Raw genomic sequence first — 12,497 nt, 5'->3', positions numbered from 1 at the left:
AATTTATTAAACTTAATTCAATTCCATCCTATTACTTTCAACTAGTATGTAATTTGTGCTTACGCATAGGAATGATGAATTTTAGTAGTGCTATTGATGTTAGTTTGAGTTGTTGAATATATAAGACATTAATTCAACTAGGACATTTGGAGGTACTAAAATAATTTTTCCTTGCAATTTGAATGATTTTGGTTGTGCCAAGTTTCTCATTACACTGTTGTTATGAATATAATTTTGAAAATCACTATTAGACACTACATATACAATATTAATTCACTATCACTATTCATGAAATTCTATTAAATACAACACAAAATAAAATAATAAATTGGTTCAATAGTATCTCCTAAATTAAATGGAGATAGGTGTATGGAATTGTGTAGCTCAATTATAGTTTGTTACATTCAAAATCTTCACATACAAAATATTTAAATATAAACAGTATAAAAAGTATACTCATTAGTTCAAAAAAAGAAAAGAAAGCAAAAGTCTAAACAATTTTATTTGTATGAAAAGCTAACAAAGGCAAAATCTAATTTTGATTCTAATAAAATTTTCTCTAAGTTTTGGTTATAAAAAAAAAAAATATATATATATATATATATATTACCTAGGTTTATTTATATTGGACTTCTCATTTTCTACACTAAATTAATTCACTTGGCACAAAAATTAAAAAAATATATATGAGACATGTGATGCAAAATTAAACTCTAATTGAAATCCAATTTTACACTAAATCAATTTACTTGGCACAAAAATTTAAAAGTTTAGATTAGATGAAACATATAGCGCAAAATTAAACTCTAATTGAATTCCAGATTGAATTTTCTTTCAGCTCTGGCTATTAATATATATAAATATATATATATATATATATTGAACATTTGAGATTTTGAGGGAAACGGGAGGAATGAATGTTTCCTCCTACCAATTTCATTATCTTCCACTTAAATTCCCAAACAAAGGAATGGAAAGACCTTCTCATTCCTTCCATTAAAATTCTCAAACAATGGAATGGAAGAAAGATTCCAAAATAATTCTTTTTATTTCATTCATTCCCTCATTAAAAAAAAAAAAAGTTGAACTTCCAAACAAGGGAATAGTATTTTCATTCTCTCCATTAAAACTCTCAAATAGGAGAACGGTTTTTTCATTCTCTCCATTGAAACTCCTAAACAATGAAATGGAATGAATATTACAAAATAATTTTTTCTTTCACTCCTCCCAAACAGAGTGTAAACCGATCTCAAATATAAACTCCTTTCAAATAATTCCTCGAATCATAATCTATGAGTACCAAATCATCCATACACCCCTCCCCCAACAAAACCTACATGATCGAATAACATCCTCTCTGTTTGTTTCCATTATAATTTGCTTTTTGTGACTCACATGAGAGTCATGTGTTCTCTCCATTAGTAAGTTGGACAAAATGTTGATAAAAAGGGCTATTTGCTACAATATTACACTTGTTGTACTAAATTGGCCAAAATTTAAATAAGATTAGGGGTCTTAGTGCAACAACATAATTGTTTAGGGGGTGTTTCACAATTGGTACTAATAAAAATTGCATCAACAATAACTCATGTGAAAATGATGTTATTCTTTTTTTTTGAAATAGTTTCAACCTATGATATCTGCTCCTGATAATATCTCTTTATTATCAGACTAAGACACCAATTGGTTTTTGATGTAGGTGGGGATTGAATTCTAGATTTTTTATTCAACTATCAAAGATTTTACTAGTTGAGTTAACTGAAATCCACAAAAATGATATTATTCTAATCATAGTGTATCATTTTAGCAATTATGAAAATTTTATCTCTAGCATTACTTAAGATATAATCAATGAAACCCCAACATGTTCGTCTAGTGGTTCCCAAAACTTCATCAGATCCATGGGATGCTCCTGGGTTCAAATTTCCTAACTAGCATCTTAAGGTCACCTCTAAGGAATTCTTCATTGTAATTATATGGTGTGTATGGAACAGTAGAGGCTACACACATTTAGAGAATAGTAAAGTACTCAAAGAGTTCTAAACACTCCCTTCAGTTAGATTTAACTGATGGTATTTGTCAAAATACATTTAAAATCATCTGTTGGTTTTGTATTGAAAGAAAATAATTCTATTTTTGAACATAAAAATTTTGTTATGTTCAATTTTTAATAGAAATTATATGAAAAGTCTCAAAGTATATATTGTGTTTTTAAATGAGGTCCATATTTTAATTTTGCTAATAAAAATCTCAACCTTATGAAGTTGTATTAATTTTGAAGTTTTTATCTTTGTCATCTATGTTATTGTGGACAATAACTAACCAAAGAAAGGCAAGAAACCCAAATCCATTTCAAAGTTTCTCGTTTTTCCCTATTCCATTACCATGCAGAATAACTAAGACTGATGAAGGCTTTAAATTGAAACAGTTTCATAATTTTGGAACTTTAATTAGAAAAACTAAAATTTTGGGATTTAATTTGAAACAAAGACTTTTTGTGTCTGTTTGGCACGATTAATTTTGCAACTTATTTTACCATTCAACTTATTTTTACTATTATTTATGGTCTCATTACACTTTTTGGTACTATTTATAAGTCTCACTATACTATTTCAGTTAACTTTTACCTTTATCTACCGTACTTTCAGTAAAAAGTTTTTAATTTCAACAAAATAAACAGATTCCAAATAGACCTTGGACACACTACTATTCATGGTCTCATTACACTTTTTGGTACTATTTATAAGTCTCACTATACTATTTCAGTTAACTTTTACCTTTATCTACCGTACTTTCAGTAAAAAGTTTTTAATTTCAACAAAATAAACAGATTCCAAATAGACCCTGGACACCATAAATTAAAATTCTCTCAAAATATTTTATCTAATTTTATTGCACTTAAAAAAAGAAGAAGAATAAATTGATCTTACTGATTAAAAAAGACTTTCAACAAGAAAATCTATTAATATCCTGTATTAATTATTATTTTCCCTGGACCCGCAAAAATCCACATGGCCGAACATTATTGATTGTGCCACGTTCTACCTGATACAGTCAAACAACAGCAGCCACTGTACAAAAACAAAACAAAGTTTTAGCGTGCGTCCTTATAATTTTCATATTTCATATATTTTTACATACACATCCATCAGAAGAAGCAAAGAAAAAAAAGAAAATGGAATGGATCAGAGAGGGCGTGGACTCTATCAAATCCATTCAACTCAGACAAACTCTCTCTCAGGCTGTCAATCTTGGTCCGTACTATCCCACATTATTTTTACTATTAATTACTCTCTACATTACATGTTCTCACTAAAGCTGCTTCTTATATTTCAACCCTCAAATGAGTTTGATTACATGTTCTTGTGACTTTGTTATAGGTTTATTTTTGATACTATATTCATTGAAATCTTGTAAAGGAGCTTTACAATCCAATAATTTTGACTTTTTTTTTTTTTTTGGGTGGGGTGGGGAGTTTAAAAGTTATAGTGTTATGTAGCAGAAGAAAGAGCATTATGTGGGCTTTGAAGCAAGCTGTAAGAGTGTGTCATATTATTGTGCTATTTGATGCATTTCAGCCCTTCTATTATAAATTTATAATGTACTGTTTGTTTGGTTGGGAAAAACTTATTTTAGTTTTTTGCTGAAAACTTTTTGCGCTAAAATATACTTGTATTTTGAAAAAAAGCGAAAAAAAAGTAAAAGAAATCAAGGTTTTAAAAAGCCGTACTGTTTGTTTGGTTGGAAATAACTTATTTTAGTTTTTTGCTGAAAACTTTTTGTGCTAAAATATATTGTATTTTGAAAAAAAGTGAAAAAAAAAAAAGTAAGAGGAATCAAGGTTTTAAAAAGCCGTACATGGCTTAGAAACAAAAGGCAAAAGCCGTGCCAAACATGCACGCAGTGCAATGAAATGCTTGCACAGACATAATGATGAAATACTTGCATAGGCATCACATTTAGTGCAAGGTGGAGGGTGAGTGAGGTCATGGATTCAAAATCCATGGGAGTGCATGTATGCATTGTAATAATGATTCAAATTCCTAATTCACCATTACAATATACAAAACGTGCCCCTAGTGTGGTCTTGTACCAGGAACGGGGTTCAATCCGCCACTATTACGTAACAACAAAAGTGGGGGGGGGGGGGATGTGATTTTCTGTTTACTACTTGATGTTCTAATGGTGGCCTTTTTTTTAAATTTTTTTTTTTGGTGATCTCTTTCAGGCTTAATACTTACATCAGCTCTCATTATATGGAAAGGACTAATATGTATAACTGGTAGTGAATCACCTGTTGTAGTTGTGCTCTCTGAAAGCATGGAACCCGGCTTCCAAAGAGTAAGTCTTTTAGTAGAATATAACTTTTTTTTTCCTTTAATTTTATTGTACCAAAGTGCTTGATGTATCTTGAGACATCTATTTTGGTCCAATGCAGCTGCATTTACAAGTTGTGCATCTAATGCAGTTCATTTTTAATAATGATGTTTTCTTGCTATCATAATCATGGTGTTTGCTTCAGTTTTCTCCATTGTAAATGATCAAATTGTCTAGAATGGTTGTACTGTGTCAATCAAGCATGTGAGGAATCTCATCAGTTGGATTAAAATAGTGAAAAAACTTATATTTACTGTTAATTATATGCCAATGAGCTCTAATTCAACTGGCGCCTCCAGTCCTTATAAGTCCTAGGTGGCGGGTGAGGTCATGGGTTGGGTGCGCCTATAATTTACGAATCAGGGGAAAAGAAAAATCTGTTTTTGACTGTTAATACTATCTTTTTAATTCTATAGTTGGGGGTGGAGGGATTTGCACCTGGATGTCTTTGTTAGAAACACTATGAGGTGCCAATCGAGCTACAAGGCTCTTGGCAAAAAAAAAAAATCTATGCAAGATTACTGGGGTTTATGAAATTATGATAGCAGTTGCTGGAAGAAGGCAGATGATGGCCATAAATTGGTAGTTGTACCAGTAACAACACAGGATCTTGGGTTTTTTATAAAATACTTTATTTGACTATTTGCTGAAAAAGCTGTATGAGAGATTCTATTTTATGACAATGAAGCAGTGAATACCTACATTCATGTGAAAGTGGAGATTCTAAGCACTACTTATATACATGTTGCTTGATTCTTAATGGCTGCTTGTATCAGTTTTCACTTTTATATGATCCATCTTTGATGTATATAGTGCTAGGATTTAAGTTGGCTAATATCCATGACAGTATAATGAGATGAGGGTGAAAATTTTTTATCCAAAAATCCAATTACAGTCGCTGCATCAAAATATTCCAATATGCAGAATCTTGCTCAAGTAATCACTGTAGCATGAATAGGAATTCCATCAGACAGAGATTTGGCCTCTTCCCTGTTTTTGATTGCTCAAGCAAAAGAGGTCCTCTTGCTTGAGCCAATAAAAACTTACTCAAGCAAGCTCTTAAGTTTTTGAATTCCATGAAGCTTTTAAAGGAAGCTGCTGGAAGCCTTCTGTTTTAAGCATGCCTAAGTGACTGGATGAAAGCTACATTAAATGCATGCAGTGGGGTTGTCGAGTGCAGTAGGCTGACACAAAATCAAAAGACAAGGGGCTGAGGGTCTTTACACATAGCACGTGTGGGCAGTGGAACAAAAGGAAGGGCTGTGCTTTCATTTCTGTAAGGCTGACTGTGTAGAAAAAATATAGAAGCAGAGCTTTCTGTTTAGGCTGGGTGGTGCTGACATTTTTGAGAGCACCAGGAGAGAGAAAAGAAAAGAAAATCTTAAGATCCTGTCATTGTTTTGCAGCTGTGAGTGTTAGAGTTTTGAGAGCCAAAAAAGAAAATCTTTCTCTCCCTCAGTTTGTTTTTGTTCTTGATATTGAGTATTCTTTTACATTCCATTGATTAAGCCAAGATCATAAATTTTTTTTTACGTACACACATGTAATTTCAATCCCATTGTGAGCAAAGTGAGATTGAAACCACTAAGTCCAAGTCTAGTAGGGTTCACTGAGAAAATATTCAAGAGGTTCTTGGAAAGCCAGAGGTTCTCGTTCAAAGGAGATCACTAAAAAACAATTCCAGAGTTTCTGGGAGTGCTGCAGTAGGAAGGAAAGTAGGGCGCTTACAGAGGTTGCATAGGTCTAGGCTATAAAGGTTTTGTGAATCATTATCAATGTAACTCTTTCTCTTTAGTGATTTTCGACGAAACTGATTTTCTCCCCCTGTAGTGGTTTTTCTATTGGAAATATTAACCTTTGTTTTCTACTTTGTGACCATTCTCTGTGTCACCAATATTTTTACTGCTGTGGTATTATATCTGTGGCCTAAATATATAATCTGCTGGGCATATTATTGTGAATATATATACTGCTAGATTATATATTTATTATTATTGTCTAATTACAAGTTTATTTAATTTAATTCCACATTGTTAATCACTGAGGGGTCTAACTATAAAACCGAATTAATAGGAATCTTTCATATAGATATTGTATGACACTTCTTATGTAGATGTAGTGAAGTGCTTAACTGTTAAATGCTTCTATTATTTGGCATAACTATCTGATTCTCTTGCAGGGTGACATTTTGTTCTTGCATATGAGCAAGGACCCTCTTCGTGCAGGAGAAATCGTCGTCTTTAATGTAGATGTATGTTCCTCCCCTCCTCCCTGCTATCCATACATTGTTCTTTAACTCCACTTGCTAGGCTTGTTTTTCTCTACTTTGTTCGAGGGGGTATTAATACAAGCCCCACAAGGTGTTGTATTTGATGTGGGTTTATGTGCTGATTGTGCATCTCCACTTAAAATTTTAAGCTTCTAGATTGGATGCTCTAACAGTAACTTTTGCACATTGTTCAGGGACATGATATTCCGATTGTCCACCGAGTAATTAAGGTAAGATTTTCAATTGACAGCTTTGTTGTCTTCCATTTCTATGTTGCTTCTATTCAATGTCACCCAGCCTTCACTTGTCCTTGCTATTACCATATCAACATGATAAAATATCAGTACGGTGTAGCTGTTTGCTGAGCACTCCAAAATAGTTGAGAATCTTTGGAAGCCTAGGCAATGCAAACACTTGGAAACATACTTGCATCCAAGGCCAAAAACCCAATCCATTTTAACATAAGTTGAAGTATATAACTTCATTCACAAGACATCAAGCAAGGTAACCAACCGAGAAGAAGGAAGGAGCAAGCCCATCATATTACCTACCTTTGCAATTTTTCCATCTGCAGCGGGCAGTTGTGATTTGTATTGAATTATCAACTGACATCCCCAAATTAATGATGAAAAACCACTGGGAATTGAAGATTTAGTTACATGCACAATCATATATATTAGTAAAAGGTCTAAGTAGTTAATTAGGTTATTAGGAAAAGGTCGTACCCAATGCACAAGCTTCCACTTTTGTAGGGTTTGGGAGAGGAGATTGGTAGGTAGCTTTTCTCCTAAATTTTTTTGGAAGGCACTTGCCATCGCACTAAGGCCCGACCTTCAGTTGGTTAGGTTGTTAGTTTTTTATTAATTTCTTAGAGCCAAGAGTAAATTTCTAATTCAATAATTGGGATTTCCGAAGTCAATTATAATTAGAATTAGGGTTTAGTCCTAGTAGTCTATATAAAACAGTACTGTATTCCAATGAAGACACTTTTATTGATTAATAAAAGTTGTCTTGGAATGGTATGGTGCTAACTCTAGTCAACCTTGTTGACTCCTAGGTTTGTTCTCTTGTTTAATGCTAATTCCAAGCAAGTCTAGATATTGGCTCTTAGGTTATTTATCCTTAGTCTTACTATTCTTCAATATTATTTTTGCATCCTTTTGGTTTTGTCTTACCTCAGTAAATCAGTTGGTTAATGCTTTTTGGGTTTCTTTTATATTCAGTCGATCCTATATTAAAATCTCAACATCAATAACTTTTGCTGTGATCAATGAAGTAAATAATTTACTACTTCTGCTCCACCAAGTCATATTCATATATATATATATATATATATAGACAGACAGATAGATAGATAAGTAAAAACTTCATGGAAATAAGATGAGAAAATAAAATGAACCAAAGCACACAGGCAGTGTGCTATGATACTAGCAGAATATCTAATCTTAATAGAAATGAAAGTACAAAAATCAAGAAAATCAGGCAAAGAACTGAAGGTAAAAAAACTCGATGCATTTGGCCACTCAAACAGTCTGAAAGAAGGAAACTTCAAATCATGAATTGATCTTTCATTCCCTTCAAAAGTGGGTGCATTTCTTTCCCTCCAAATACCCCACATGAGGTAGAGAAGGATCATACTCCAGATCACCATAAGATCTGAGTTTGTTGAACTTGCCTATCCAACTAGCGAGAAGCTCCACAACACCATGTGGCATGACAACATGACCCAATGAACCTCAAATAATGAACACACCATATTCCACAACCCTCGAGCTACCCCAGTGTAGAAGTAAGTGATCGTTAGTCTCCCCATTTCTCTTACACATACAAAACCATTGCACCACAACCACTTGCCACCTCCGCAAATTGTCAACAATCAAAATTTTTCCCAACACTGCTATCCAAGGGAAGAAACTAACCTTTGTGGGAACTTTTGGTTTCCACAATGGCTTCCATGGAAAAGATGGCGGATTAGTGAATGCCCTATAATAAGATCGAACTTTGAGAACTTTGAAACCCCCCGGAAAAGAGAGTTTCCAACTTCATTCATCCACCCCATTCGGTCTCAATGAAAAAATATATCAGATCCGTAAAGGAGAAATCCAACTCTAACTCCTAATCTTGAACTGGTCAAATGAAACTGATTTTTCAAATGTAACTATCCTCTGAAAAAGATAACAGCTCAGCCACTGAAGCATTTTTATTACGAGCAATACTTTATAATTCTAGGAAGTTATTTTTCAAAGGAAGTCCCTAGCACCAAGGATCACACCAAAATTTAATATGAGAGCCATCTCCCACCTTAACAAAACAATGGAAAGCATCCCACCCTTTCTTGTCTACTACCTTTCTCCAAAAATCATTCCTCTCCATAGCATATCTCCACAACCATTTTCCCAACAAAGCCTTGTTAAAAAGAACCAAGTCATGAGTAAACAGCCCCCCATGTTGAACTGGTGCAGAAATAGTCGTCTGATTAACCAAGTGAAACTTAAAACTCATCTCCTATCCCTCCCTACAGAAGCCCCTCTTTAATTTTTCTATATGCCTAGAGACGCTCATTGGGATATGAAACAAAGGTAAGTAGAAGGTAGGCAGACTGGATAAGGTGCTCTTTAGCAACATAATTTGACCCCCCTGGAAAGATAAAATTTTTTCCACCTAGCCAACTGCTGCTCCATTCTCGCTAGGACACCATTCCATATGGCTTTCGCCTTGAAAGTAGCTCCTAGGGGGAGACCTAAATAAGTCATGGATAACTTAACCTTGCATCTTAAAATACCAGCCAAAACATTAACGGAAGGAACATCTCCAACTGGAGCCAGCTCAGGTTTTCCCAAATTTTATCTTAGAACAAGATATGATCTAAAACCAAACAAACACTGTTTTCAAATGCCATATTTGCTCTGGATCCACTCCACAAAAAATCAGCATATCATCCACAAAGAGGAGATGTGAGATCTCTAATTAACCACCAGAATGTCCACTCACTGAGAACCCTGAAATATAATTGCCTCTCCTAGCTCTCTCCAACATCATACTAAGGGCTTCCATAACAATAATGAACAAAGGAGGGGATAAAGGATTTCCCTTTCTCAACCTGTCAACCCCTGTAAACTATGGAATACACGAAAATCGAATTGTGGAAATACACAAAATATCCAATGTCTCCATCTAGGACCAAATCTGCACCTACGAAGCATATATAACAAAAATTTCCAATGCACATGATCGTATGCTTTCTCCAAATCTGACTTGCACAACATCCGTGGTTTGCCTGATCTGGGTTGACTATCCTAGCATTCATTGGCTATCAACTCTGAGTCCAGGATCTGTCCCTCTTTGACAAAAGCATTATGGGGTTCAAACACCACCTTATCTAGCACCTTTTCTAGCTATTCATTGTTGTTTTTAACAACATATCAGTGCTATAAATGCATCTTTTATTCTGTGTCAGGTTCATGAGCGGCAAGATACTGGAGAAGTTTATATCCTCACAAAAGGTACTATATTATTTATCTCTAAAAGGTTGAATGAAGTCTTTTTTTTTTTTTTTTAAATTCTTGTCAATGCTCAACATTGAAATTCTTCTTGACAATCATTTATTTATTTATTTATTTTTTTAATAAAGAATGAAAGCAAAGAAAGGGAAAAACCCCACACTGTATTATGGGATTGCATAGGACGTAAACCTAAGATTGCCATGAAATTCATATTCTTTCAAATTGAAATCTAGCTTGACAGTATTTGTATGTGTGATTTTAATCATATGATATTTTTTTAGCAAGTTCCACACGTTTGGTGACACTAATTTCCCTTTGCTCATCAGGAGACAATAATCCTAAAGATGACAGGGTATTGTATGCTCAGGGCCAACGTTGGGTGCAACGACACCATGTCATGGGGAGAGCTGTCGGGTAAAGTTCACACGTGGAATAATACCTTTTTTTTTACCACCAACTTTTCAACAGATCAAAGCATTTTCAGAGTGTTACATAGATTTTAGTTATGCAGTGAAAAGTTTTTAAATGGGCATCACAGATCAACTTATATTAGAGATACCATAAGTTGATCTTATGAATTTCAGTTTATGTCACTTTTTTTTATAGTCATAATTTTTATTGGAAAATAGGAACTACCTCATGTACACATGATATGCACAAAACAGTATGAAGAACTACAAAAGAATGGGAATTAAATACCAAAAAAAAATAAAAAATAATAAGAAGATTCAATAAAATCTACAAGAGAAAGGACAATCATTTGAACCACTTAGGCTTCCACATCTTCAAAAGTAAAATCATTCATCTCTCCACGGTGTACACATCAAGCATAATGAGACTAAACGAGTGAGTGTGATAAAATATTTACTGAGGTGCTGCATGTGCCTTGGCATGGCCGTGCCAAAGACATTCATTTGGTTGGCTTCATGGGATTGGGCCTCATGCATGGGAGTTGACTAGGTGGCACACTCTTGCAAGGCAGATGGTATTCATTTCACCCAATACTACACGAGAGCTAGCTGCCGATGGCCACTGGACTTGCAGGTCTCCCATGCGGAAATGAACCTCTGTTCCTCAGTGCTTGCTTTCCTGACCTCTTCCTGGCATGGGCATATCAATGAGAGATCTATTTGGTTGGCTTTGTGGGGGTCACGTCTCATGCTTGGGGACTTGCCTTGGCTAATCTTGTCCATTAGATTATCTGTGCATAGCCTGTACATTCTCAATTATCCATGAAACCAAAGGTTTTGCCATTCTACCACAAGGATCCAAATATGGTCAAAACTTGTCAATTTATTGTATCCCAAAAAAAAAAAAAAAAAACTAATGAATGATTTTCTTTCATCTGCATGATCAACTATATTCCTTTTCCATGCAGGTTTTTGCCTTATGTTGGTTGGATGACAATTATCATGACTGAAAAACCCATAATCAAGGTTTGCCTGTGTTGAAATTTCAAAGCTTTTGACATGCAAATCCTTCATTTCCATAGATAGAAAGGAGACAGTTCTGAAAACTGCTGCAAATCATGCAGTTACCCTTTCTTACGACAAAAACAGTTCATGCAGTTTAAATTATGTAACCTTCCATGGGCTTGGCACTTGTAGTGAAATTAAATTGTTTGTTTTTATAAGTAGGAACTAAATTGCCATGTCTTCTTGCAGTATATAATTATTGGCGCATTGGGATTGCTGGTCATTACCTCAAAGGATTAGAGATGTATATTTCCAGTTTCAATACAAGGTTCTCACCATACAGAATTTTCTTTCTAGACAGAGACCAAGAAGATAGGAGAATGAGTAGGCAATTAGGCATGGTCATACACCACATAAATTTTATAGATCTGATTACCTTTCCTGTTCTGTAGACTGACAGTCAAAACACTGCCAATTGGATCAAATACTTGTTAAGGTTAATATCAATTGGACGAGGTGTTGCTTTTGTCACTCTTTTCAGTGCATTAGATAACATGATCTTGCTTCTACAAATTTTCTTCCATGGATCATTGCTTAAGGCCTTGACTAACTGCATATTGTGGATGAATAAAACATTTGCCATGGCTGTTATTGCATCATAAGAATATCATCCTCTGCATGCTTGTGAAATGTAATTTTCCTTTCAATAATGCATTCTAGTTTTTCTTCATTCAAATTACAACTCTATGCTCTGAAAGGTTAAATTCAAGATTATTCAGAATTAGTATCAGTCATTATACTAGCCTCTGTTCCACCATTATATGAAGTGCTTGGATGAGAAATTTTGAAGTATGACTTTATTTCATCTTATAATTTCCAACGATAATTTCCCTTATTTGTGCTAGCGGAAGAGTAACTTCCAAAAATGTGCTT

At 34.2% G+C, this 12,497-nt stretch overlaps 1 protein-coding gene across 2 annotated transcripts; it reads left to right on the top strand.

The window, feature by feature from the left end:
- Window positions 1–3,094: 3,094 nt before the first annotated feature.
- LOC126715364 (uncharacterized) lies at window positions 3,095–12,095 on the top strand. 2 transcript variants are annotated; one of them, XM_050415939.1, is made up of 8 exons: window positions 3,095–3,254; window positions 4,229–4,341; window positions 6,557–6,628; window positions 6,841–6,876; window positions 10,104–10,149; window positions 10,476–10,563; window positions 11,528–11,585; window positions 11,814–12,095. In XM_050415939.1, the coding sequence occupies exons 1-8, from the start codon at window positions 3,176–3,178 to the stop codon at window positions 11,862–11,864; spliced, it is 543 nt and encodes a 180-aa protein (XP_050271896.1). In that variant the 5' UTR covers window positions 3,095–3,175; the 3' UTR covers window positions 11,865–12,095. The 2 variants fall into 2 exon arrangements, with proteins under 2 accessions (XP_050271896.1, XP_050271897.1); XM_050415940.1 differs by lacking the exon at window positions 11,528–11,585.
- Window positions 12,096–12,497: the final 402 nt, after the last annotated feature.

This window comes from Quercus robur, chromosome 2 (assembly GCF_932294415.1).
Source record: "Quercus robur chromosome 2, dhQueRobu3.1, whole genome shotgun sequence".
NCBI lineage: Eukaryota > Viridiplantae > Streptophyta > Magnoliopsida > Fagales > Fagaceae > Quercus > Quercus robur.
This window is presented reverse-complemented; position numbering and strand designations above follow the sequence as displayed.

Coding starts and splice junctions, on each gene's coding strand:
- LOC126715364 (XM_050415939.1), top strand. CDS start 3,176: ATGGAATGGATCAGAGAGGGCGTGGACTCTATCAAATCCATTCAACTC. Junction 6,877..10,103: donor TTGTCCACCGAGTAATTAAG/GTAAGATTTTCA, acceptor ATTCTGTGTCAG/GTTCATGAGCGGCAAGATAC. Junction 10,564..11,527: donor GTCATGGGGAGAGCTGTCGG/GTAAAGTTCACA, acceptor TTTTCCATGCAG/GTTTTTGCCTTATGTTGGTT.